This window comes from Barbus barbus (assembly GCF_936440315.1).
Source record: "Barbus barbus genome assembly, chromosome: 12".
NCBI classification, from domain to species: Eukaryota; Metazoa; Chordata; class Actinopteri; order Cypriniformes; family Cyprinidae; genus Barbus; species Barbus barbus.
In genome coordinates, this window is record NC_136740.1 from 19,572,958 (window position 1) to 19,599,975 (window position 27,018).

A 27,018-nucleotide genomic window follows, 5' to 3' on the forward strand; every position below is an offset into this window, starting at 1 on the left:
AGGTCATGCTCATATTCAGCTTTCTGTAACATTTCAGTAGTCATATTCACAAACGTAACCACAATGTTAAAGGATAATATTTTCTATGATTTTACGATTTAACCTCTGAGCCACAGCAAGTGTTCAGTCGCATTCAAATGGGCGCGCGCCCGTGTATTTGGTTCTGTTTATCGATTGGGAAACGTGGGCGTGCTGCCAACATGCAGGATGGCAATCTATTATTACCATTGTGAATTATTAGCAATCGGAGTCTAACAACCGCCCATATATATAATACAGCATGTTTAATATAAATTGCTAAAAGATTTCTAATGTTTTACATGCTACTGCATAGCGTTTAAATTCGACTGAACTTAATTAAATTACGCAGTAAAACAAGTACAGCATTAGTTAAAAGTTAGTTAAAAATGTAACGACATAATCGTCAATGCAACAAGATGATGCAATTCAGATTAATCCGTTTGAAATTAAAGCATAGTTGAATCATATTTAACAACATTTAAATCGAGTTTTAAAATTCTAATAATAAAATAGCGTTAGATTTTTGTCACTAAAATAATTTAAGATGCAAGGCCTTCTCCAAACCAAAACTACAGCAGCACTCGGTTCCACTGCTAAAAATACTCATCATCACAATACAAAACATACAAACACTTTGACATGATTCTGATTTCCATTGTACATTAAATCCACAAAATAACAACAGCAACAGCAGAGCACTTAAAACACCCACATGCATTGCTCAATATAAATACAAGTCTATGCAAACACAATAATCTCTTTTTGTCCATTTAGAACTCAGCTGGTGAGTGTGAAGTGAACCTTCACATTGTTTGTGTTTATAAGAGTGTGTGCTCTGTATATCCCGTCTAATAGATGCTCTGTGGGTGGGTGGAGAGTCTGAGATTGCCTTGTAGTCGGTTAGCATCCTTTTCCCTGCCCCTCTCTTCCATTTTTTTCCTCTTTCCCTCTCTCTTCTTCGCTTCTCTCTGCGGGAGCTAGTATCCACATCCTCCATCCCACCTTCAATTATATCATAAGACAATGTTCTCCTGTCCCTATAAAGTCCCCATTTGGTGAGTCCCCTCTGTGTCCTGCATCCGTCTATTTCCACACAATTTGTCCTGAATCCATTTTGCTTTCCAGCCCGGCGATGTGGCGTCTTCCCTGTCTCAGTGTGTGTGTGGCTAGATGTCGATTCTGTTCCTGCTCTTTTTAATCAGCATGTTAATAAGAAAGGTAACTAATCAATACGTTCAATGGCCTGGCGATTGATACCATCTCAGCCTCCCTCCCCTCTCTCTTTGACGCACACACACACACACACACACTATGAGAACAAAGGCTAAATAGTAAACATATATATATTAACATTGAGAGAATAATTACTTTAGTTTAAGTTCGATCATTCAACAGTGATCTGTCTGATCCTGGTATCTTTAAGGAATCTGAAGTGTGGAGAATAGGGAATTCAAGCATTTGCTTTATTAAATGTGCGGGATCCGCAAACACAAAGGGATGATTTTTTCACTTGTATCAAAGCACATGGTGATACACGTCTTTTCCAACATCAACACCAAGAGTAAAAATATATCCTAGTGAGTATGTGTGTTCTTCACCCCAGGGTAAGGTCTTCTACTACAAATGGCCAAATCCAACAGGATGGAAAGAGAAAAATGGCAGAGGATAAAGAGAATTCCCTTACAGAAGAAAGTGTTTGGGGGAGAAAAAAACATTAAACACACATGCAAACACAGAATGGCCTTTAAAGCTGACATTCTGCAGACCTGCGGTCATGCTTTTACTTCATGGTAGTTTTTTGCAGTGTGTACATAGCAAAGTTCTCTTATGTTTGCCTTTGGTTGACCTTAACTGTTTGCATGTTGAGCTGGCAGATCAAAGAAACTAGATTGTACATTCTTCTAAAGATAAACTGTTCTTTTTTTTGCATTTTTAAACTTGTAAGCCTTTTTTAGGTAAAGGGTCAAATTCAATGCAAGTTATCTTAATTAATATAATATAATTATATTGATTAACACAAATAAATAAATAAATTTGACACATCCCTCGTTTCATTTAAAAAAACAAAAAAACAAAAACAAGATTACGATAAAGCACTTATGCAAGTGAATGGGAGAAATTTAAAGCAGAAATGTGAAGCTTATATTTTATAAAAGCACTTAAATTGATTCTTCTGTTAAAATTTATTATTTTTATGTATTATTATGTTTTAACAGGCATTATGTTGTCACTGCAACAAAAGTTGTAAAAAACGGGATATAATGTTAAACGCAAAGTTAGTAATGCATATTGTTTACATATTGCAGCTTTATGTAACTCAAAATATAGCTTTTTTTAAAGACAAGGGGACAAGTCAATTTTGTGTAACCCAGAATATTTCTGTAAATAGATAAATGAAAATTCTGTCATCATTTACTCAACCTCATGTCGTTCCAAACTTGTATGACTTTCTTTCTTCTGTGGAACACAAAAGAAAATATAAAGGTGAGAAAAGATATTTTGAAGGTAAGTAAATGACAGAATTGAATTTTTGTGTCAACTATCCATTTAAGTAAGATGTACAAGGCAAACGTTCTTCTATAAAAAAATAAACGGTATCATATACAGTATCATTAAGCTTTACCCATCAAATGTGGCTTATTTACATGCTTGGAATTATTAATGACTAATTGAAAAAGCCTAAGTGCCATGTTCCAGAATTCTCTGATATGACAGAAGCCCTATCATATTTCTGGCACTGATGCGAGCTTGTGTTTCAGCTCACAGCTCTCTCTGAATGTGGCGTGTGTGTGTGAGCGTCCCTAGGGAGGTTTAGAGTGACCACTGCCCCCTGACCCCCCCCCCCCCCCCCCCCCCCCCCTCCTTTATACTGTCACCCCACAACCTAAACCTCCATCAGAAATGCACCAGTCACCTAGCAACAGAGGCCTAGTAGTCAGAGGTCAAAGACCAGGGGCTATCGCAGATATTACACACACTCCCAGAAACGTTAATATAGAATCCCAGAATTACAGTCATCCATTTTAAGAATTATGTCATGGCACCATTTTATACAGTGTACTTTACATTAAGCCTCCATTTAAGCATTGTCAAGTAAAGCATTGCAAATTGACTGTCACGTATGCACAGGAAACATGCCACTCAGCATGAAAATAAAAGATGTTAGGAAATGCCCACACACTTTTGACACTAAAACCTCTTTGTTTTCCACTGAATAACAACAAAGGGCAACGATGACCATTTCATCCAATCAAGAAAAGGTCACTGACCTCTGACCCCAGCTGACCACAAGAGGAGGATGGGCACGATCTAATCACCTTAAACAGTCCGAGGCAGCACGTCCAGGGTGGAAGGAGGTAATGAAAAGAGGGGGGTGGAGAAAGGGAACGAAGAATGGATGGGTGCAGATGCAGCATTAATCTGTGTCTTGATCAGGGCCTGCAGCACCTTGAATGGAGGGATGAAGAAGACCAGAAGAATGAAAGGCACATCCACCTCGACTCCATCTGTGCTGTATTTTAATCTGATGGTGAAATGTGACGAAATTCACTTACCGCACCTTCAGCCTGACATCATCTGAGAGGAGTTTAATCATCATTTCCGACACTATGCACCACTATGAGAATTTATGACCTTGATGACCTAATCCGCTTGTTCAGTCTTGTTCAGTCACTAAGAAATAGTGTTGCCAGGTCCAAGCTTCTTCTATGCATTTCAAATGAGCATACCAACTCAACAACTGTTTATTCACTATTACATACATTTAATCTAAGCTTTTAAAAACTCACAGTGAGTTGGCGCCAATAGCCTTATTGTGCTATGGGCGTACCAAGTTCGAATCCTGACTCAAGGATCCTGTCCCCCTCTCTCTCTCCAACTGTCAGATCTAAAATGTCTATCATAAAAAAGGCAAAAATAAATCTTTAAAAGCTCACTGTGTGCACTACAGTCCACAGGCTCCCATCGTCCAGAAGAATAATTTCACAATTCATAAAAGATCAATCAGTCTGCAGATAAGGTTAGGATCATGATTTTTCAGGAGTATGACAGCACACCTTAAGTGTATATTATTATATTTTAGCACATCTTTCTTTTTTGTTTTTAAATATTTTTTGGCTTTATTAGGATAGAACAGTATGATAACAGGAAGTGAAGTGGGGGGAGAGAGAGAGAGAGAGCGAGAGAGAGAGAGAGAGAGGGAGAGGGAGAGAGAGAGAGAGAGAGAGAGAGAGGGACAGAATTGGGAAAGGCCCACTAGCCAGGACTCTGGGCACTTGAAGCGCAATGGTGCTACATGTTGGTGTGCTGCCCACGAGGCTATTGGCACGGCATGTAACATCTTTCTAAAAAACATTCTATAAAACAGCATTGAAAACTTGTGAAATTTACATGATCTCTAGGACCTTTCTACAGTGCATGCCATTTCTTCCATAAATTACGATAAATAACGATAATTACAACTTTTAATAATCATTAGAATTCTAAGAGAATAGGGACATCTACACCACATCTATAATGACAAATAGGAACAATATATTTGAAATCACTTTCAGAGGAATTTTTTCCACCTGATAAATTATATTTCCATCCAAAGTTACGAATAAAACTTGTGCGCAAAATTGGAATATTACATAAAACATTTGCAAATGAAGCACTGTTTCCATCCAGTGAGTTGAAGAGAACTAAATCGTCACTTCCTGATTAACTTGCGCTAAATATCACGAAGAAAGATTAAATTTGCTGCAATAGGAAAAGGCACTGTCTATAATCATTTTTGTATTCGATAAATTACGAGCTTCAGAGCACGCAGACGAAGTGCGGTCATGTTATCTTATTTTTGGAGCCTGCTATTTGGGAACACAGTTCTGGGAGTTAATTATAACGAAGCACTTTGACGAAACTTTGCTCAAGCATTTTAGAATGACAAAACTAGCATTTCAGATGCTGTGCAATGAGATTGGTCCGTTGGATGGTCCAGTTTTATGCTGTACCATCGCAAAGTCACATGTCTTTTTTGGAGCACATTAAGGAATTTATTCGGTAAAAGTGTTTCCATCATAGTTTATGTACGTTTTTTTACAGGATAAAAAATGTATCCTACTTAGTTGAGCGCATAAGTTTTTTATGCACATTTTTAGAATTTATGTGCATCTTGGAGTTTCCATCCAGCATTTTTATGCGATATACCAAAATGCACATACAATAGGTAGATGGAAACATAGCTATTGACAGCCAATGAGAATTTCTAGAGCATTCAAAGTTGCAGTCAACATAATCTCTGTAATTGCAGAGATTATAATAAACAGAATGTTATCATCTGCTGGTGTGGATGCAAGTAAAGTTATTGTTATCCTCCCTGGTGGAAACAGACCTTAATGTTTCCTTCTAAAAGATGACCCTAGTATTGCTTCACAGACATTTTTTGAAGGCCAAACAGCCCAGCTGCTCACAAACAAGTTTGAGATTAGACAACTGTCACTCCATTCAAAAAGAAAAGGCCGTTCTGTACACACACACACAGATGGTTGGTCAGCACGTGCCCGAAGGAGGGCAGAGCAGTGACCCTCAGCTGGACACTATGGCCAGGTCAGTGACACTCAATCCCTTCTTTCAGGCCAGCTGCTACTAGTTCTGTGCTAATGGCACCTCCCCAAACACACATATACGCGCACACCCTTAGGCCCCCTCAATCTGCCTACACTGACCAGTGAAAAGGCTGAGATGGGGTGGGGTGGAGGACAGCTGGACACTCGCCACTCTCCTGCCTCCTCAGGGGGTGTCCTAGTGTGTGTGGGTACATGTGAGCGAGAGAAAAGCTTAATAGCCTAGTGTTGATGAGAACAATTGGAACCAAGAAAAAAAAGAAGCAGGTCTGGCACACATAGACCCCACAGAGAGACAATTAGCAAGTTAGCAATGACCCACTTTAGCTGGCCACCTGATTTCCACCTTGGATTTCATTTTCTTTTAAGCACTGTGACAGAATCTATCACCTGGCGGCAAACCTGTGTCATTTAGCATTGCGGCTACTTTGGCTAAAGTACCCCAGCAACCGCAGGTCCAATGATCCACAGCTCCAAGCTGTCCAGTACCATGGGCCGGGCTGAGCCAGACAGTCGATAAATCAATAGGTCACTCACACACACACACACGTCACTGCAGGGCTGAGAGGCCACATGAAACTACCATTGATTGAAGGGGGTAGGGAGAGCGTTGACGGTCAGAGCTGTGCATGTGTGTGAGGTTATGGGGCTCACCTCAATTCCTAGCACTGCAATAGGGAGTTGCAAAATGGCCTCGGTAATGCTAATGCTTACAAACTTAAACACACACACACACACAAACAGCAGAGCCGAAAGATCTTGGTGTGCTGGTACCCTTCAATCACAACTCAAAACACACATTCTAAGTGAATGAAAGCCTTTGAGTCTATAGTTTCTCAGAATATATATATACTTTTTTTGGGGTGTTTTGCCTTTATTATGATAGGACAGTGAATAGCAGACAGGAAGCGAAGTGGGAGAGAGAGGGGGACGGGATCAGGAAAGGTCCTTGAGCTGGGACTTGAACTCAGGACGCCCATAACACAATGGCGTTATGGCGTCAAGACTATATTTATATAACTAGGAATAGACAATATATAGTTTTTTGGTTGATTTTAGTGGGGGTTTTTTTCCCCCTGTGTTTTTGATATTGGACATGTAATTGTTCATGCTCGTTTCTCCTATTTTTCTATTTTTTTTTTATTTTTTCCTTTTTTTTCACTGAAAGTTAATCTTTAATAACAATAATTTAATAACACTGTTAAAAGTAATCTTTAGTGAATCCTGAAATGAACAATCCAATTTTCATTATAATATAAAATACAAATATGCCTAAATTATAATGATTATAATATACTTAAATTTAGCATTTAAAGTCATAAATATTAGTCTTTAGTGTTTTATTTTTCATTTATTTTAACAAAATGCATAATTTTAATTTTGGCCCCCCAAAAAATAGCCAAACATCCCTATTTATAATCATTTTAACCATTTTTAGAGATGTAGATTTCTTCCAATGCTCCATCGTGCCTCTTAAAAACAAACATTATTTTTTGGCATTGATGGTTATAAAAAAGAACGTTGAACATCCATGGAACCAAGGTTTTTTTTTTTTTTTTTTGGTTGTTTGTTTTTAATAGTGGAAAAAGGCTTTTTAAATTAAAATGATCTTTACACTAAGTACTAAGAAAAAAACTGTTCTTTTTAACTATTGTTCACTGAAAGATTCTTTGGGGAACCCAAAATATTTCTTCTTTGGCATCACTGCAAAAAAAAAAAACTTTTTTGGAACCTTTTTTTTTTTATTAAATAATAGTATAGGCTGATTACTATACATCAGCTTCACTAAGCACATTATTTCACTTTACTGTAAAAATGAACTAATGTTCTATTTAATGACTTGTTTAACCATTTGAATTCTTTGAATGCGATCCATATTCACATAGACTGCACCTAAGAGGATTCTTGTGTTAAGTTGGCTGGCTTCTAGTGTTAAATTGTCTGATCCGCTCTTTGTTGCAGTGTTTTGCTCACTCATGCGCTCATTGAAAAAAGCCGTAGCCTGTTCTTCTCCGGCTCTCTTTTATGACCTCGTCAAGTCAACGGCTGCAGCATTGAACATGTTTACTTGACCTGCAAATTGGGGTCAACGCAAAGTAAAGACCCCTACACTTGTGCAAAGAACGCAGACAAACAGTGACCATTGAGACACAGATATTGTGTACATCTACAAAATCCAAACGCTTTTTGGGGAAGCAAATGCAAATTGCACTATGACAAAAAAAAACAATCATAAATACAATAGGTAATAGGTATAACAGTGTATGACGTTTATGGGTGGCACTTAAACTGGCACAAGCTGCCAGGGACTAGCACAAGGTGGCAGGGAGTAGAAGACAGGTGTAAATAAACGTCGGGGCTCTGTCCTTGCTCTGTGAGTTGCTATGGCAACGGCTGATAGAGCATCCTATCGATCGCACTGTCCAGTCTGAATTGTGCAGCCCCTGAACCCACGTTTTTTCTCTGTGTGGTGATGGGTGTGGATCAATACCTGATATTGTATGCCTCTTTTGCCTTGCTTCCCTCATGGCTTCCATAATAGTGGTAATGATAGTGAGAGGGAAGCAAAAAGAAAAGGAAGAAGCCTGAAACAATGGTAAAAAGACAGCTGGATCTATTTTGTCACAAATGCGAAGAAAAAAAATCACTTCCTTCTTGAACCGAGGCACACTTTTAAAAACAATAGACAGCCATCATGACACTTTGCCTGTGTTATTCGCTTATGTGCTTTACTGCAGCCCACACAGAATTCGTTTTCCCCAGCACAGAAAATATCATATCTGATTTTTCCGCACATCTCCCGCTCTGCATATGCGAACAGCCATACGCCATTTACCTAATGTGAGGCCGTTTAGTCCAGCCATTACTTTGACTGTTACACAAATCAGAACGGTCAGGAAGACCAGGCTGCTCCGGTTCAGCAAGAGCTTGTGAAGGACAGCGAGGCACGGAGAAGGACCTGCGGGAGCTCGTTTAAATCTGGCCTGAGGGATCCCTCCAGCTAGGGGTCACGGTTGGAGTCACAGCGCACTGGATTTAAAGGTGGGGCTCCTTAAGGTGCCTCTGTTGCCCCGAGGCACAGCCATCACAATTCCTGCAGTGCTGGAAATGAAAGCCAGTCTAGGACAAAGGCCCTATCCTTGCTTATGGCCACTGCTCAGAAAAATTACTCAAATGATTGAGATGTCGGTTACATCTTTCTTTTTGCCTCTGTCCTCCCCACCAACACCCTAGTGTGAGTTTAAGAAGAATTACTGAGAGGTTTGACTTCTTGAGTGAACGTATAAAATTTGTTTTATATTATTAATTATATATAGACTAAGAGAGCATTCTAATAATTTCGCTAAAATTGCAAAAAAAAAGCTTTTGCATTGCCTACATTCATACCATTAATACTGTGCATTAAAGCAAAACCAGCTCCATATATTTCCTAAGAACGTTGTTCACTGATAATTTTTTTTACATGCATAAACTTCCGTCATGCCAGTCTGAGGAGTCCTTGATCGCTAGAGACTCAACTGAAGTCGCTCAAGCTGTTTTTGTGTTTCAGTGCTGCATGGATTTGGCTGCTCGCCTGCAGTACTGAGCTCTGTGCAGCGGTACAAATGTAAATCCGTGCTCCGCGGGGATGGAGTGTGAGGGGGAGCGGAGTGGCTGCCCTCGCATCCCTGCGAGATGAAAACCCATCCACTCGGAGAGGCACAGCAGCTACCGGGGCAGAAGTCAGGCGCGGTGGGGCCGGGCATGTGGGAGAGAGGATGGAGGGAAAGTTTTCACTGCCTCAAGCACTCGGCATATGTTGTGAGAGTGAGAGCCTGCAGTGAACTTGGCAGCACACTTCAAAACTTTATGGAGCAGACGTGCACACTGCATCCTAATATGAGCTGTGTCTTGATTCGTGATTCAGGATTCTTGAGATTTGTCAGAATAGTTTATTTTTTTTTATTCTTGGCTCACCGATATAAGATTTTGCTCGCCTACATTTTGTTTAAAGAGCGGTTTCTCATTGGGTTCGCTTTGTTTTCAAAGCGCTCAGATTAATCATAGTCGATGTTGATCACATTTGGGTAAATAGTGTAAATTTAGGTGCCAAATGTTTACATAACCACTTTTAACATTTAAAGAGAGTTCAACCAAAAATTTAAATTCTGGTATTTACCTCAGGTCGATCCAAACCTGTATGACTTTCTTTCTTCTGTGGACACAAAAGAAGATATTTAAAAAAATTGTCCATACAATAAAGGTCAATGGGATCTAATGATGTTTGAAAGAAAGCCAACATGAGTTTGAATAAATGACAGAATTTTCATTTTCGTAACATTATTTTTAATAATTTATTAAATTACTATTTTTAAATGATCAGCATATCAATTATTAAAAATATATATTTTTTTATTTTTATAACAGAAGTTATTGATTATCTACCTAAACATCTAGACTACAGATGAAATCCTTCATAACAAAAAAAGGTGAAAAATAGGTACTGACCCAAAATCAGTTTTGTTTTTTAAATGCTGTTTCTAGTCAAATGTAAGACAGATAACACTGGTCCTGGATCTATGGGGTGGCCAGTTTCTGTATTCAATTTGAGGTCGACGTTAGCGAGCCACTCTGTCCTGTCCAGGAGCTCCATTCACTTCACAGTCAATAGTTATTTATCATCCAACATATTAGCGATTGCAGTGTCGATATGAAGTCCAGCACTGAAATTAGTCAGTGCCAAGTCCATAACTACAGCCCAAGGTCAGACACACACTCCATTGACAGGAGTGATGGTCCGCAGCTCACAGGCACATACATCCAGCCCAAGGTCAAGTGTACGGTACTGCTATTTCAGAGGGAACACACGTGTAAAACACTCTGTCACGTTGAGAGATGCCAAGCATGAATTCAGCTTGATCGTGACACATTTTATTTCATGTTTTGGATACTAATCAATACGGTAAAAATGGAAGCCACTCGAAAAAATCCTATGCTTTTTTATTTGGTCATAGATAAAGGTGCAATTTTAGTTCATATGTGGTTTCTCAGCTTTCAAAAGGTACTAATATGTACACATACTACTATGAACTTTTTAAAAGTACTAATATGTACTATTAAGGGGTAAATAAGGTATAAAGATGTAACTTAGGGTACAGACCCAGCAACCGCATTGTTCCTTTTTTTCTGGGAGAGTGTGGTCTATTTGGACTTGGTCTTGTTATTTAAATGAAACTCTTATAAACACTTTAGATTAGAGAATTAACAAAGGAAAAACAATACTATCACCGACTACATACTGTGTGTATTAAGTTGAATTAAACTGAAACTATCTTCTGAATTTTTATTACAATGAAAACTTTTAAGTATTTTTGTTGGCCTTCTTTACAACAGCAAAAAATTTAATTGCACTAAAAGTTTAGCCAAGCTGAAGAATGGCTAATCAGCAGCAAAACATTTTCTACACTTCTGGCAAGGTCAGGGTATAACAGACCCCTGCTAAATGTCCGAAGCCCCCCCTCTCTGAAGCCCTGAGGGGTGATATCACCCCCCACACATAGATACACAGCCTGACAGCAGCTAACTTGGTTCGATTGCTTGGTACTAACTCCACTCCACTCCACTACCCTCCCCCTCCCCCCACAGGTCTCTTTTAGCATTGTACTTTCAGGTCCAAATTGAGATATGTTTGCGTCATCAATGTGAGTTAATACATGGCTACTAGCAGCTGCTGTAAACTAGGCGGAGAAGATGCTAAATGGTCAAAACTCTGATGTCAATACCAAAAGCTCTTGTGTGAATGGGCAAAGGGACTTCTGTGGTTTCTGATCAGTGACAAATCAAATTCAAAACACAGTGTTTTACAGCCGAGCCTGAAACTGCATATCTGGAGTCGGTTTTTTTTTTTAGATGCTTTTGTCTCTAGCCAACTTCTTAGAACACTCAGGCAATGAGCCAACAAATATTTTGGAACTAGATAAAGTGAATGCTGCTGTAAACAGGGACTACCAAATACTATTGTTACAATGGAATTCTATTCTATTCTTTATGGTTGCAAAACAACCATTGCTATGTATTTTTTTCAATTAGATGAAAGATTTTAAAAATAAAAATATATTTACAAGTAATAATAAAACTCTCCTATTTTAAACAGCTGATCGTTGACAGCTGACTGTCAGCAGGTGCAACTATACAGAAAGATTCAGGCTTTGACTTTACAGCCTACATTTGCTGCTAATGCTTTTGTAGATTCATTTTTATATATATGTAAACAACTCACCGATATCACCAATCACACTGGAAAATGCTATGTTGCTTAGCTGTACAGATCAGCATCAGAAAACAAAGCCAAATCTAGTTTCCTGTTCAAATATCTGTAGTCTAATATCTGTACTTCTCTAGACATAAACTCTAAAACTCATTATTCATTCAATTATATCACTCAGGTTCAAGTACATCCATAAAACTGTCTGCTTTACTACAGAAAACTTCATGTTATTTTATTGGAATCACTGTTGTAATACAAAAAATCAGGCACAGTGCATGCTGCCATCTAGTGGACTCATTACATCTGTACACCGTACTGTAGCTGTATTGACTAAATCTTGCAATGCTACTAACATTTCCTGGCACTGAAAGCAAAATATAACTATTTCAAATTCATCTGATAGAAAACTAACATAAATAACAAAATACAAAATGTATTTGTGCACTCCTCATGTTTTCACATTCCCTTGAACCATACAACATGTTAACAATGCATTTCTGCAACTAAATTATTCTAAAAAAACCCAAATAAACAGCATGTGTCAGTATGCTGTTGTGTGACTGTATTAGAAATACTGTGAGTATACAAGTCAAGGTTCTTTAGGTACACTGACTTTGCGCCTCTTCGGGGCTGATGGCTGGGGATCTTGGCTTAGCGGGAACTCTAACTGAGAGATCTGCAGAGACAGAGGAAGTGTTTAGTTATGGTAAATTACAGTTAACCAGAACACTTGAAAAGCCTGTTTTTATGTGACTCATTTGTTTACTTTACAATTTTTCCTGGCTCGGATTGCATGATAGAGTCATCAGAATGACACATTGTATTTTAAAACTGTTCACAAAATTCCAGTGATTATACTGGGAGAAGATGTGATAAAAATCCAACCAACATGACAAGATACAGATATGGGCCATGGGCAGTGTATTTCCTACCTGAGGGTCAAAGATGCGTCCGCTCCTGGTCTTCCTTGCATCCACCTTAAGGTCAGCAGTTTTCTTTACCAGACTGTCCATCTAAAACATGCATCACATAATTTAAAACAACTTCCTCTCATCCAATTACCAGCAGACTGGTAATTTACTTGTGTGTGTGGTGAATTGTGTAGCTCTACCTTTGCATTTGTTAGGTTTAGATCCTCCTTGTTACTTCTGTGACCCTGTTGTAAATTTTCCTGAGTTTCTGTAAATGAGACAGACAATGAGCAATAGTTGCTGAGAGTTGGTTGCATTTTACTTAATTTAGATTCATGCTGATCTCATTAAACTGGCAAAGCAGAGTCTAATATTCACCTGAGTATTCAATGCCTGCATCAGTGATGACATTCTCCTTTGTTATACACTCCTGCAAGCAAAAACATCCATCTTTTGAGATTCATCCTCACATTTTGTAAAGGTAAGGCAGAAAAGGAAATGAGAAAATATCTGCAAATTATTAACCTGCTGAACTGAGGTCTCAGACATCACTCCATCCTCAAACATGTTCAAAGACCATTTTGTACTCACGCATACTACCTCCTCTTCATCAAACTGTTCACGCACATGAAAGACATTTATCACTGCTTTACATCATTGAATTTATATTTTCTTGCAGACAGATGTCTAGCTTCTTTATCTCACCGTTTCAAGTCTCTTTTGCTCAGTGGTGACATTCATTCTGAGGCTATGAAAAGGTGTGACCACCTCTCCCATGGTCAGATTTACTGGTTCCCTCTCGAACAACAGCGTCTCGTTGTCATCGTCTTTGAAGCCAGGTGGCTGATACTCCTGAGGGGTCACTGAAACACAAATACACACTGACTCTGAATAACACAGTATTGATACCAGCGCAGAGGTCACTAAACATTTTGCGATGAAAAGCTAAATTCTTAAAAGTAGGGATGCGCGATATTGGATTTTTCAACTCATTGAAATCGATATATTTCCTTTTGTTTGGAAACAACACCAAGTCTCTCCTGTGCAGAAATTATAAGCAAAATATTTTTTAATTTTGGTTAGTTTTTAACAAGAACTTATTTATTAGAATTAAATAGAAAAAATGAAGGTTTTTTAACAGTACATTGATGCTTTGAAAATAACTATAAATAAACTATATCAATAGCTGCATTTTTTCCCCCAGAAAGATGCAGTGTTAATCCTAACATTTTATTTTAAGATTTAACATTTGTAGATAGTCTAAAACAAAAGAGCTGTAAAAATTCTGAAAATATTTTAGAGCTCATGATTTGTTTAAAAAATGAAACATGTTATACATTAATGCATAAATCAGTATATATAAAATTATTTAATTTACAAGTGTCATGTTAGTGATTTTTTTTCATGTAAGCTATAGCTTCTGACCTTTAAATCAAATCATACTCATTATTTTATGACATCAATTACTGCTTTAGTTAATCAGAAACACAGTCTAAATGTTATTTATGTAGGCTATTTTACTTTTAATTTAATTAGAAGTAGGCCAACAGCGTCCCCTACAGATTAAATCTCCCTACTGAACAGGCGTGAGGATCTGGGGGAGGCTGCACGAGCGATCACTGTTTTTCACACACCAAACGCATACATGCTTTCACAGATTAAATGCAGCGATCCAAAACAGTCAATCTAATCCTCATTCAAGACAAAACTTTGCTTCAAGAATGAGCCTCACTGCTGACGTGATCTAATCACTAGCACACCCTGAGCACATGTGAGTTGACCCATTCCTCTTATCGGCAAGACATAAAGGCATAATTTTTCATATCAGGCCGATGCCGATATTTACATTTAAAGCCATTATCGGTCGATTCCGATATCAGTCCGATAATATCGTGCATCCCTACTTAAAAGTAAGTAGATATGATAAAATAAATACTGCATCCATAACCAACTGTATTATATTCATTTTATTTAACCAAATTAACTTATATTCTCTATATTGGAATGTCAAAATGAAAAATGTTAAAAAGATAAATTAGAAATGCTAAATATGTTTCAATGGAATTTTATCCTGATATGATATGGCAGGTCAAATTAAAGGTCATCGTGCATCAAATTTGAGCCACAGGCCCTTGTTTGTGCATCTCTGATCTGCAATGATCTGCAATGTATCTAATGATTTTAAATAACTCAAATAAATATTGAGTGAACCACAATAACTTAAATAATCACATACTAGAAAAAAACTATAAATTAAACTGCCTGTGTCACAAAGCAAGTGTAAATTTACCCTCATCATAGTAGAAGAGTTTCATGTTGAGGCAGATGTTGTCAGGTAGCGGGCCGAGATGTTGCATCAGCATGTAAAGTTTGCGCACCAGCAGCATACTGGACTTCTGGGTGTTGTCACAGGTGATTTTACTCTCACTCTGCCCATTTTTGCTGGAAATACGGACATTTATTTTCAGAAGTGCAACATTAATATAGTCAATATGCAAATTCATGGTAGTAAATAATTATTAATAATAAATGTTATTAGAACATTCTATACAAATACAAGTTATGTATTTTGGGCTGAACATAGTAAGTGGTTGTAATCCATAAACTAGTTTTGATAACTTCTCAGACAGATAGGCCACCTCTCAAAGTCCATCTGAGGTCCATTCTCTGTGTACTTGATTTTAAACTGGTAGCATTCGGTCACTTTCTACAACAAAAGTAAAAATGGAAATTCAAAGTCTTAAATAAACAAGGTTTTCATGCACTGATTTCATAATTATTGTATCATATTCAAACATTAAGTAACATTCAAGTATGGTGTCTGATCACCTGTGGATTGTCTGGATCACAGTAAACCTACAAGTAAAAAAGTAACATTTTAATTTAAAAAATATTATTATAAGATACAGAAGATATTATAGTTTTATACGTATATACTATATATTATAATATTATACTTCTGCATGCAAAGTGTAGTTTTAAATTCATTACTGTTTGTTTTCAAATCCATTAGTTAATACTCACTGATAGAAGAACCATGCGCAGCTGATAAAGTAAAGCAGATGCAAAAGGTCAAAAGGTTACTGAGAGTGATGATCAGTATATTTCTGGTTAATAAACTAGTTATTACCCATAATAAAAATCTACAAAAATACAGAAGAGGGCAAAAGCACAGACTTACGTATCTTTTTTGAAGTGCATCAAAACATCCCTGCAACCTGAAATAGTAGAGGTAAGATACTCTCCAAACAGCATATTATACTTCCAAATGATGTATGTACTTTTATTCAGGAAACATTACCACTGTACAATCTGCTGAGCACCAGGACAGCTATGCTCTCGCAGTATTAGGACTTTCAGCTCTGTGAAAAAAAATAAAAAAAAATGAAGCTGATCAGGATTTCTGTTACCTGTACCACTCTAATGTATCGCTTTTACCTCCGACATATTTGTGTCCATAGGCCTTTTCTGGGAAAAGACCTCTGAGATAAGTGATGCTTGAGACAGCAATGGCTAAAAGTTTCTTCACAAGCACCAGTGACTGTTGTTCGGTGGACACCACACCAGGCAGCATCTGACAGCTCTGAAAAACACATTCAGTAAGAAACATACTGTTAAATATACAGCTAATGGAAAGGCTAGCAAAAGCCTGGACAAACTAAAGGTAAATTAGCGTCACACAGTAACTTACCTGGTATTGTGCTAAATGTGAAAAAACAAAACAAATCCTTACCTGAACAGGGCGCAATTTCTGTTCACAAGCCATGATGACTCGAACAAACCCCTAAAATTAGCATAAGCAAATATAATGAGCGATTTTCAGTTAACGTTAATGTTACGTTACTGTCTTTGGTATTCGAACAAATGCTGCAGTCACTCAAAAGCACATAAATATGTAAACAATATAATTATCTTACCAGATAAAGTTGACAGTAAAATTCTCAGTGATTCTGGCGGACGGTTAAACTGTAAAATAATGGCAAATATACGATAATTACGTTAGTCCATCTCAACCGACTTTTAACCGTCAGTCACTCTCGCGCGCCATCCACAGCTCCTGCTGACGTCATGCCGAAAAGAAGAGAGCTGTCGAAATGTTAACAGTAGGATAACAACAAAATTCGACTTCTCTTTTATTTATTGTCTAATTATGTGTAAGTACCATATAAACAAGCACACAAGGGCTTATGAAAAGTTAATACAAAAATAAAATTATGCCATTTTGAATATAGAAAAGCATCACATAGGGTACCGTTTATTTTTCTTTCCCTTTTTTTAAAATATATTTTGTCAATTGTTTTTGTGTATTGACATAAAAATTGTTATAAAGTTTGACGGTTTGTGACAAGAAAGGATAAAAAAACTAAAATCTTAGAAATGGAGACAAAACATTTTTTAAAATACAGTATTTTTATCATCAGCGCATTGTTAAAATTACTAAATTCTTACCTCAGGTAAGTTATGCCAGTCTTGAACACAGTGGGAAAATATAATACATTTGGGGTAGGGGATTGCAGATGTACTTATTTAAACTTCACTGCATAACTGATGAATTCTAAATGAAGTCAATTAAGGCTTGATCCATATTAAAAACCTGTCCTTTATTGAGAATTTTTATCAACGTCTCCTGAAGATTCTAATACTATTTAACAGTTTAAATTGCCCCATATGTTTATTATTGCGTGAGCTCGCAAAGGCATTGTAGCCTACCATTGGTCAGTTTTCTATTTTGATGAGACTGTTGGAAATCTACTGGCTGATTCTGCTGTCAGTCAAACATCAAACCAGATTCCTATTGGCTCTTCCGCTGCTAGACCGTCCTCCAAAGTGACGTCACTGCAGCGAACGCCATTTTGATACTGAACACCGTGGGTGGACCAGATCGGCCGCGAATAGACAGCGAAATTTACACTCAGACACGTTTATTAATTGCTCAACAAACGCCGAGCAGCCATGTCATCAGATAACCAGGACACGGAGACGCATTCGGAGCAGATGGACGAGATTCAGGTGAGGATTAGACTCGGGCTGCGCCTCGCTCGGTGCGGTCTCTGTCAGTTTCATCCACTATAATGTCATTACGCCTAAATACTGTTATATTAAAATGGCTGCTTGCTTCTTGCTCAGTGACACATTTAACACAGAAATATCTCAGGCTATTTGCAATTTGGTTTCTGAGCTGTCACCTGAGTTGAACAAGGTGATAGACGAGCATTTCTTAAGCATGAGCCTCCTTTTGATTGGTCAGGGAGCTCCGACGTCACGAAATAACAGGGTTTGATTGGTTCATTCTGTCACTTTAGACTTTGTCACGCCTATTTTAACCTGATGGTGTCAGTATGAACGAAAATAACTGGGGCGCCCATTTTTCATGTTTCCGCATAAAGTTGTCAAGCCAAACTATGATAACCAGTTTCTAATCTTTATTTATTTGAACAAGCCACGCTCAGTTTATTTAAGACCTTCATAGAAAACACAGTATTGACAATATTGTGCTAAAATGGCATGTATACGTGAGAAAATTAGATTCAGGACACGACCACAAGTCCCAAGTAACTTACTTGCCGTTTTTAAGAGTAGTTTTGACTGAGGGGAATATTATAGCATCGTTTGCGCTTTTTCCAGGTGCTGCTGAATATACTATAGCAGCTCATAAATGACTTGTTATAGATCCTAGTGAATCAGCATATTGGACTTAATCAGAAGAGTGTTTCTTCTTCAGGTCTTTTGTGTTTATTAATGCCAAACTATGTGTGGAAATTGCTATCAGTGGAGGAAAAAATACTTGTAAAAAAAATAAAAAATACTTTTTTGCTTTTTAGACCTGATCAAAAATCTTTGATCAATATCATGGGGGAAAAATAAAATGCTATCTCTTGGGTCCTTAGTGTTGAATAAATTAATTGGAAACTGTTTAGGTTTTAAAATGCTGTTTTATTAATTATTTTTGACTCACGGAGACTCCTAGGGTGTAGCATGTAGAATTAGTTACTGTGTTGAGATGATTTACAAACCTGTTTTTCTGCAGACTGCTTTCTGCTACAATTGCATGCAAATTTATGTCTTTTAGCAAGCGCAACAAGATTTAAAGATCTGCCCCTTGTTGGCACACGGTCTAGTCATTTGCAAAAATGGTCTTTATCTCAAGTCATAATGGAAGCATGCTTAAACATCTATACTGTATTCTATATCATTAGTCTTTTTTAAAGGCTGCTTTTTTGTTGTTTACAATCCAGGCCTCAGTCTAAACACATGATTCCTCAGCTTAGTGCAAAACGGAGGATGACTCAAAATGCAACCAAACAACTGAGGTCCTCAAATATTTGTCTTTCTGTAGCCTTCTGTAATCTTATGTTTTGCTGTCCCGTGTAAGACCTGAAGACCAATTTGGCTGTTTTACTGTTCAAAACAATTATCTCATCTCACACCACAACGAGACCAAAATGTGAAGATTTTTACAAATATTCTAAACTTGAATGACAGAATTTCCAGACATTCAGATTGAACCCAAAATGTAGTTTCCTTATCGAAAAGTGAAGTCAGAAAACACCTGGGAATTTAATGCCAAGCTAAACAGTCCTGCTGTACCTTGCCCTGGAATGTGATTAATGACCACACCTTTTGGGAATTACTCGAGGAACAATAACATGATGAAAGGAGATTTGTTTTATTGTTGTGTTATTATATTGTTGGTGTGAGATTTATTAGCTGAGTGTTGATTATTAGTTTGTTACTTCTTCCTCTTTATAGTCATGGTAGTAAGACTAAATATAAGCAAACTACTTTTTCTGTTTTATAAAGATTGTTTACATAAACTAATTACAAATAATTTCATACCTTAAAAAAAACTTTTAAACGGCAAGGATTCAGTAACTGATCAAGTGACAGTAAACACTTTTACATTGTTACAAAAAATCTGTTTCAAATAAATGCTGTTCTTTTGAACTTTCCATTCATCAAAGATTCCTGAAATGTATCAAAAATGTATCATGGTTTTTCTACAAAAATAAGCAGCACAACTGTTTTTAACAGTGATGACAATTAATGTTAATTGAGCACCAAATCAACATATTAGAACGATCATGTGACACTGCAGACTGAAGTAATTGCTGCTGAAAATTCAGCTTTAAGATCACAAGAATAGAATATCGCAATAGAAAAGTGTTATTTTAAGTTGTAATAATGTATACTGTATTTTTGAACAAATAAAAACAGCTTTGATAAGCATAAGAGACTTCTTTCAGAAACATTAAAAAGAACATACTAAGCCCAAACTTTTGGAAAGCACTGTGCATATGAGAATTTTACACTAAGAATAAAGAATTTACTAATATCTAATAACTACATATTACAATAAATGTAAAGTGTCTGCCAAATGACTAAATGTAAATGTTTTTCAGGAATCCCAGGACACAAACTCAAATCCAGTGCGGACAGAGGAGGCCAAATTGAAAGCGAAGTATCCAAACATGGGTCAAAAGCCGGGTGGTTCTGACTTCCTGATGAAGAGACTGCAAAAAGGGGTACGTTTTAAAATTTCAACAACTGAAAAAAAGCATGTTTTAAAGGCATCCATTCATACAGATTTTTTGAAGTTCCAGGTGTTTACAACATAGCCAAAACAAACAATACCTTTTATTATTTCATAAAATTTCAAAGCTTTTTTACTTGTCTCCAGCAAAAGTATTTTGACTCAGGAGATTACAACATGGCCAAGGCAAAGATGAAGAACAAACAGTTGCCTGCCGCAGCCGATCCAGACAAGAACATCGTCACCGGGGATCACATTCCAACCCCTCAAGACCTTCCGCAGAGAAAGTCCTCATTGGTTACAAGTAAACTGGCAGGCTAACGTCACCCATAGGTTTTGAATAAACCCTCTTACCAAACTTCTAATACCTCCCCAGCCCCGCCAGACCAGCTTCATCAAGACTGGTTATCAACTTATTTCGTTTTATTTGTTTTCATTTGGGTGTAGAGTTTTGCTGTCATTTTCGTTTCACTTCAGTAGGTCTAACCAACCCAGCTCTGTTACCCTCTTCAGTGTCCCACATAGAGTAGGAATAAACTAAACCCTTGGTACTTCAGGCCCCGGTGGCGCATGATGCACTTTACTCTGTGTACCCTGTACATCAGTGATATTATGAACAAAACCCAGAAGACTTCATAAAATGCTGTTCAAAAGATGCTTTTAAAAGGGTCAAATAATTTGAAAATGAGTTAAGATTGTTTTAAAAGGCATTGTTTTCTATATAGATAATACTTGACAGCCATTGGCCCCAGATATACATTGGCAGCCCTCTTTATCATTCAGAATGACAAATAAATTAATGTTTTATGAGAATTTCTTTGAAAAAGTCAGTGAACAAATAGTAAGAGCAATTTTGGTAAAGAGTGGCCGGTAGCTGTGTAGCCTTCTACCGCTTTTCTACCTCTCGCTCTCTAAATATGTCTCAGTTGAACCAAATAACGGCTGCTTATGACTGGATTGTTTTACTATTCTCAGCCTTCACCTTCCATGGTAGGATCTGAGCAAGCGCTTCCAATCAGGCTGATTAGATTATTGTAATCGCAGCTTTTGGTTGTAAACAGAGAATGTTGTAATTCACTGATAATAGCCAAGAGCAGAAATGGTCTTTGAATGTGGCACGACAACAAGAGGGGCTTAAGAAAATGATCTTGTCATTGCACAAAGCATGCGTTAAAAGATAAAGTATGTTCATAGAAAGTAGTGGCTATATGTGTTAAATCATTTGGGCATCTGGAGTCATTCAGCTTTATGTACACTCACAGCAGTGTATTTATTAATGGGATTAATGTGCGATATTTTGTGATATTCAACGCATATGTAGTGTGAAGCACATGACCCCTTTGATCATCTCAGATAATGACGATGTAATCATCCTGTCCATTTTAACAAAATTAGTCGATTTGATCCTAAATATCTTTGTGTTTTCTGAGGAATGAGATGCGGAAGGAAATTTGCAGAATAAAGCAGCACCTTTGGTTCAATATTTGTAAAATATTTTAGATCTAAACAGTAAAATTCTCTGCTTAAACCTGGACAAAGTTACACATTTAAACATAAAAAGTATTGAAAAACAGTACCCATAGATTGCTTTGACATGCAGCGTATTATCGGTCTTCAAACCAACATCAGTTATACAAATGACTTTAGGGAATATTATATCCTGTAACCCATGTTTCCTCAATTTTCTCATCATTTAGCAAAGTGTCCTTCTTCAGAGGGCATGTATCGATTAACCTCTGTAGCTTCTTCAAAGTCTGAAGAAGTCTGTGCAGGGCTGTTGTAATCATTGGTAACTTTGTTATTCCAGGCTGTAAGACTTTGTACACTCCTTACAGAGTCCTAGAATGAGGATAGATACTTTACAGAGCAAATCTAGACTCAACCTAGGCAGTCAATCCAGGTGTCTAAGTCAGGATTTGCATAGTCTAATCAAGTTGCCCCTTCTAAAACCACATACTCGCCTACATGTGGCCTGAAGATTTAAAAGAAAATGTGTTTAGCCATGTGAAGTTAACATGTTATTCTTGGCAAAAACAAAATTACTGTACTATCACTATGTAAATCTCACTAAAAGGTGAATTACATGTAAGGGATTGAATGTTTTTTCATGTATAGTTGAGGTGCTGGTGGCAGTTGGCAATACATCAGGGAAATGTGATGGTCTTGCACTTAGTTTTTGTCACTTGATGGTATGTGTGGATGTACAATGTTTCCTTTGAGGAATGCGTTATTGCACAATGCTAGGAGATAATCTTATTTTGTGCTGCAGCCAAATTGTAAATAGTCAAACTGTGCATCTGGTGTCATATTTGTGCATTTTGTCTTGCATTATGTGTATCAGTTGTCTTTCCAATATACACCAAGTTTGTTTTATTTGTTAATATTGTGTCTGAATCTCTCTGCTTTTTGATGCAAAATATTGACAAGAATATAATATTGACAAGAATAATCAATTCTAGTGGGAAAAATGTAAATATTGGGGATAAGGATGCTTGTATTGTAATTAAAGACAACTTTTTAATTGATTGGATTAAATTTGGACAAATCTGCACTGAATACCTTTCCACTATACTGCAAAGTGATATTCATGGTAACTACATATTAACTCTAAAACTACAACTTAAGGTGCTCTCTATTAGACACACAAAGATGTATTCTTTGCATACTTTATGGAGCTTTTAGTGTTTAATTGTTTTATTTTTGTGCCCCATTTATATATTCTTTCAGTTTCAGATGTTTTACTTGAATTACTTTGTGTTTGAAAGTGGATTTCCAGAGTCATCTGGTCTCTAACAATTATATTTACATGGAAGGATGGCAAATCACGCATTAAAGATAAGATGTTTAAAATGAATACTGGAGCGATGTCTGAACTTCAAATAAAGTTTTACATTAATAACAAAACCACTGAGTGGTACTTTTTATTTTTTCTAACAAAAACGTCCATATGTGTACTTTTGTGATATTAAAAACTTATATTATAGTGCAAGTAAATCGTGTCTACTAGTTGCCAATGTGCCCATTTCTATCTTGTTTGCAAAATTAAATGGGGCTCTTTGAAAAATAAAAACTTATCCGTGAGAAATCTGAAGCTTTGGCTGCTTGCAATTTGCTTTTCTGTTCTGCAACTATCTCACTAGAGGGAGCGACACTCTTTGAAAAGCTGAAATGGGCGGACCAAGAAAAGAAAAACACAGGGTGGAATTTTTAAACCCAAACTTAAGAATGCAGATCTTGTTTTCTTGAACACCGCTGGTCGTTCATAAACTGAATTGGTCGTTAATCCTACCAAACACCTAGTTGTGAAACATTTTAACGAATTTAAATAGCCTACTATTGCCTCTGCTGATGCAAACCCGGTGCCGTTTTACGAAGAGAATGTAAACCTTCTCACTGAGACAGATTTGGGGAATTTACACTAATGCGGTGCGCATTTTACGTGCAGAACAAGATGTACCCAACCGTAACAAACGTTTCGAAAGAGCAGCACTTTCTGGTTCTGTACGTGTTTCGTCAATGATTGGTCAACAACAAAGTCCCGCCCATCTAATTTATAAATACACAGTGCAAGCTTGTCCCAAACGCTTCCGCCTTGCAAAAGTGAAATGTAGTAGATTTGAGTGTAGTTTTCATTTCGAAGGACGTCGTTTCATACCAAATACGTAGTTGATAAATTGGATTAAAAGCATTAATGTGAATTAGCGAAAATGTTCCCAGGGAGTAAAGTTTCAAAGGACAACGGCTTTTGGCCATGCATTGGAATAGCAGCTCTTAATGTCAACGACAGCTCGAGCAGGTTTGATAGCAAGCCACTGGTCATGCCAGAAATGAAAGCCCAAAACCAGTTCATAGGGAACTGTCTCCAGGGCTCGGTACCATCCTCGCCTGAGACGGACTCCGAGGAAATAGATAACACCTCCATCTACTCCGCCCTGGAAATGGACACGCGAGAGATTATGGACATTTTCTTTAAAAGCTTTACAGGACTCCCTCATTCTAAAAGTGGAAAAAAGCAGGTTCTGTCTACGATGAAGCGGGTCGTGGACAGTCTCGCGGTGAAGCACGAACTGGTTTACAAAGGTAATAATTTCACAAGGACTTGCTTCCTTTTTGCAAGTAGCGCTCTACGGCTTCCATTTCGCTTTGTTTCATAATGTTTATGGGTTGATAAGAGCAGGGCAAATATTGTTAAAGAGTCTTGTGGCAGCCTCACCCTCAACACATGCACCTGGCCTGGCAGGCTGCGCCACTTCATGCCAAGTATTGCTACATTTATGAGTCCGCAGTAGCCTTTAACGTTTCAATCTTTCAGGTATGATTGCACAGCTAAATCTGGAGCAGAAAGGGGAAGATGTGAGTTTTGTCAAGACTGTGGCAACAGAACTCTTCAGCGATGGCATCACAAACTGGGGTCGCATTGCCAGCTTGCTGACTTTTGGGGCTATGGTATGCAAGCATCAGAATGATAGAGGAGTGTGTGAGTCTGTGAGTCTGGTGGTGGAAGAGATCTCTTCCTATCTTCTCACAGACCAACGGGACTGGCTGCTCAAAAACAAAGCATGGGTGAGTGTTTGCAGTCCCCATTACAGGACTGCATGTGCTCTTATTCTGAGTTTTCCTTTTTTTTGTAACTTGTCCTCAACTTGTATGTAAATTTTTTTTTTCTCCTTAGGATGGCTTTGTGGATTTTTTTCATGTCCCGGATACAGAGGCAACTGTGAGAAACGCATTGATGGCCATCGGTAGTGTGGCAACATTCGGAGCTACACTTGCTTATTTGATGCGGTGAATCCAAATTGACTGACAGATATTGAAAAACAAAAAGGACTCCAAGTGAACACTTTTTTTTTTTTTTGTCTTTTTTGGATTTCAAGTGTATATAAAAACGGGTTCAAATTGAAAACTATTTTTTTTATTAAAGTACAATTTAAAATGTTCAGCTATTCCGATCTCAATTGTTGTGCAGGTAACCCTTTCAATGCCAGTTTTTGTGTGCAGTTTACACAAGCATCACATGCTAAATTGTCATTACCCATCCAGCAGTGTTCTGTATGCCAGAGATATACTTGGCTAAATTAGGAATTTTGAAAAAGCCGTACATTAAATTTCACAACTATTTGTTGCTACCGATTTTAAAATTGTGTAATTAGCCATTTTAGCACAACACCTTCACAATGTCACTCTTTAAGAAATATTCTTTTGCGATTATAGTGCACATGTATCTACTTGACTTCAGGTGCTGGCTTTAGCTGACACGAAAGCTTTAAAGCTTTTATCTAAAAGCTTATGGTGGTTCTGTTTTTGAGTCCTAAGCTTAGGACTATGATAGCTAACCACAAGGCTGCTAAATGTTTTCATTGCCTGCAGATTGACTTTTTGGATAAACTGAAGTTTGAGAAGAAGTCATGGTCATTGATCTTTTTCTGTGAATACGGTTTTCTAAACTGCAAATTAAACCTTGTTTTAATATTCTTAATCTCTCACCACCATTAAATGTGTGGCTAGGTGAAGTACAAACTGTATGTGCTTTATTTAGCTAATCATTTGTAGCTTCAACGGTTTTCTAGCTTTTCGTCTGTAAGTGTTATTCTAGCAGATTTGTGTAAATTAAAGAGATGACAATTTCTATGCATGTTCTCATTCACTGTTATTGTGGCCTTCTGAAAAAGTTGCACTGTACTATGGAAATATTTTAGGAAGTTTGTCAGAGTCACAAAGAAACTCATTGATGTATGTGGACACCATTCAAGGGGGGAATTCATGTATCACACTGTACCAACTGTAGGACCCAAGCATATTAATATTTCATATACAAACCCCTTGCCATCTTTCTAGCTTTTGCCATAAAGGGTTTGTAACCAAACCTTCCAGCCACTGATGTCTATGTTTATCTGTACGACTGAGTATCCTGGCTGTAATCTTGACTCAAAATATATTTTTATTTTGTCACCTATAATCTGTCTTAAATTATTTTATTCTGAGAAACAAATAATAGCACAAAATATGAATTCCTTTCCTGTTGCTGAATGTGTTGCAGGAAGCATGACGTAAATATGACCTCAGTATTTGTCATTGTGTTCCTTATACAGAGGACGTTCATCAATTGATATCTCAATCTCTTTGTTTGCTGTACTTTTTGCCTGAAGCTGCTGGATGTAGCCAGTTTGGCTTGATTTCTAATGTGGAAGTAATGCTTGTTAACATAATGTTGGTTAACATCATGACTGTCACATGGTTTGCGTGATTTACTTTACTGACTCTATGCTTTCATACAGTGAGTCACTTTTTAATGCTGAATGGCCAGAGTTTTAAAATCTCATGTGGCTTGAAGAAACCTCAGCAGTTTAAATTGTTTAAAAAAAAATTCTGGCTGAAATCACTGTGAATGAAATCAGATGTTAGTGGCTTACGTGGTATTGTCCAATTCCTTAGTGAAGGACATCCACGGTCTATAAGAGGTCACAGGAAATGTTTCCATAGTAGAATGGCAATTCATAATCCATTGAAATTCTGGAAATATCTTAAATACTTTGCATGTGGTGGGAAGTCGTGGCCTAATGGTTAGAGAGTCGGACTCGTATTCGAAAGGTTGCGAGTTCGAGTCCCCGGCCGGCAGGAATTGTAGGTGGGGGGAGTGAATGTCCAGCGCTCTCTCCACCCTCAATACCACGACTGAGGTGCCCTTGAGCAAGGCACCGAACCCCC

The 27,018-nt window shown here is 37.5% G+C and overlaps 3 protein-coding genes across 5 annotated transcripts; 2 read left to right on the forward strand and 1 right to left on the reverse strand.

Annotated features, from left to right (window-relative positions):
• Positions 1-11,511: 11,511 nt before the first annotated feature.
• On the reverse strand, positions 11,512-17,963 carry LOC306878082 (HORMA domain-containing protein 1-like). 2 transcript variants are annotated; one of them, XM_079430185.1, is made up of 16 exons: positions 17,232-17,963; positions 16,700-16,748; positions 16,516-16,566; positions 16,221-16,365; positions 16,084-16,144; positions 15,964-16,000; positions 15,807-15,827; positions 15,612-15,638; positions 15,422-15,489; positions 15,073-15,224; positions 13,488-13,645; positions 13,308-13,397; positions 13,161-13,212; positions 12,983-13,050; positions 12,804-12,884; positions 11,512-12,547 (listed from the first exon to the last, which is right to left on the reverse strand). In XM_079430185.1, the coding sequence occupies exons 3-16, from the start codon at positions 16,546-16,548 to the stop codon at positions 12,461-12,463; spliced, it is 1,080 nt and encodes a 359-aa protein (XP_079286311.1). In that variant the 5' UTR covers positions 16,549-16,566; positions 16,700-16,748; positions 17,232-17,963; the 3' UTR covers positions 11,512-12,460. The 2 variants fall into 2 exon arrangements, with proteins under 2 accessions (XP_079286311.1, XP_079286310.1); XM_079430184.1 differs by lacking the exon at positions 17,232-17,963 and having other exon boundaries at positions 16,700-16,868.
• On the forward strand, positions 17,600-23,400 carry LOC306878083 (alpha-endosulfine-like). Of its 2 annotated transcripts, none has more exons than XM_079430186.1 (3): positions 17,600-17,792; positions 20,183-20,305; positions 20,461-23,400. In XM_079430186.1, exons 1-3 carry the CDS (start codon positions 17,736-17,738, stop codon positions 20,632-20,634), a joined length of 354 nt encoding a protein of 117 aa, XP_079286312.1. In that variant the 5' UTR covers positions 17,600-17,735; the 3' UTR covers positions 20,635-23,400. The 2 variants fall into 2 exon arrangements, with proteins under 2 accessions (XP_079286312.1, XP_079286313.1); XM_079430187.1 differs by having other exon boundaries at positions 17,623-17,792; positions 20,192-20,305; positions 20,461-23,214.
• Positions 23,401-23,542: 142 nt separating this feature from the next.
• Positions 23,543-26,267, forward strand: LOC306878196 (induced myeloid leukemia cell differentiation protein Mcl-1 homolog). Its single transcript, XM_079430386.1, has 3 exons — positions 23,543-24,393; positions 24,626-24,876; positions 24,986-26,267. Exons 1-3 carry the CDS (start codon positions 24,021-24,023, stop codon positions 25,100-25,102), a joined length of 741 nt encoding a protein of 246 aa, XP_079286512.1. The 5' UTR covers positions 23,543-24,020; the 3' UTR covers positions 25,103-26,267.
• The last annotated feature ends 751 nt before the right edge of the window (positions 26,268-27,018 follow it).

Bases quoted from the DNA above. Each gene is read 5' to 3' on its own strand.
- LOC306878082 (XM_079430185.1), bottom strand. From the start codon at position 16,548: ATGGCTTGTGAACAGAAATTGCGCCCTGTTCAG. The intron at 16,366-16,515 runs GTAAGGATTTGT...TGTGTTTTTCAG, and splicing joins AGAAATTGCGCCCTGTTCAG to AGCTGTCAGATGCTGCCTGG. The intron at 13,051-13,160 runs GTGAATATTAGA...TCTCATTTACAG, and splicing joins TGCAGGCATTGAATACTCAG to AAACTCAGGAAAATTTACAA.
- LOC306878083 (XM_079430186.1), top strand. From the start codon at position 17,736: ATGTCATCAGATAACCAGGACACGGAGACGCATTCGGAGCAGATGGAC. The intron at 17,793-20,182 runs GTGAGGATTAGA...AATGTTTTTCAG, and splicing joins AGCAGATGGACGAGATTCAG to GAATCCCAGGACACAAACTC. The intron at 20,306-20,460 runs GTACGTTTTAAA...ACTTGTCTCCAG, and splicing joins TGAAGAGACTGCAAAAAGGG to CAAAAGTATTTTGACTCAGG.
- LOC306878196 (XM_079430386.1), top strand. From the start codon at position 24,021: ATGTTCCCAGGGAGTAAAGTTTCAAAGGACAACGGCTTTTGGCCATGC. The intron at 24,394-24,625 runs GTAATAATTTCA...TCAATCTTTCAG, and splicing joins GCACGAACTGGTTTACAAAG to GTATGATTGCACAGCTAAAT. The intron at 24,877-24,985 runs GTGAGTGTTTGC...TTTTCTCCTTAG, and splicing joins TGCTCAAAAACAAAGCATGG to GATGGCTTTGTGGATTTTTT.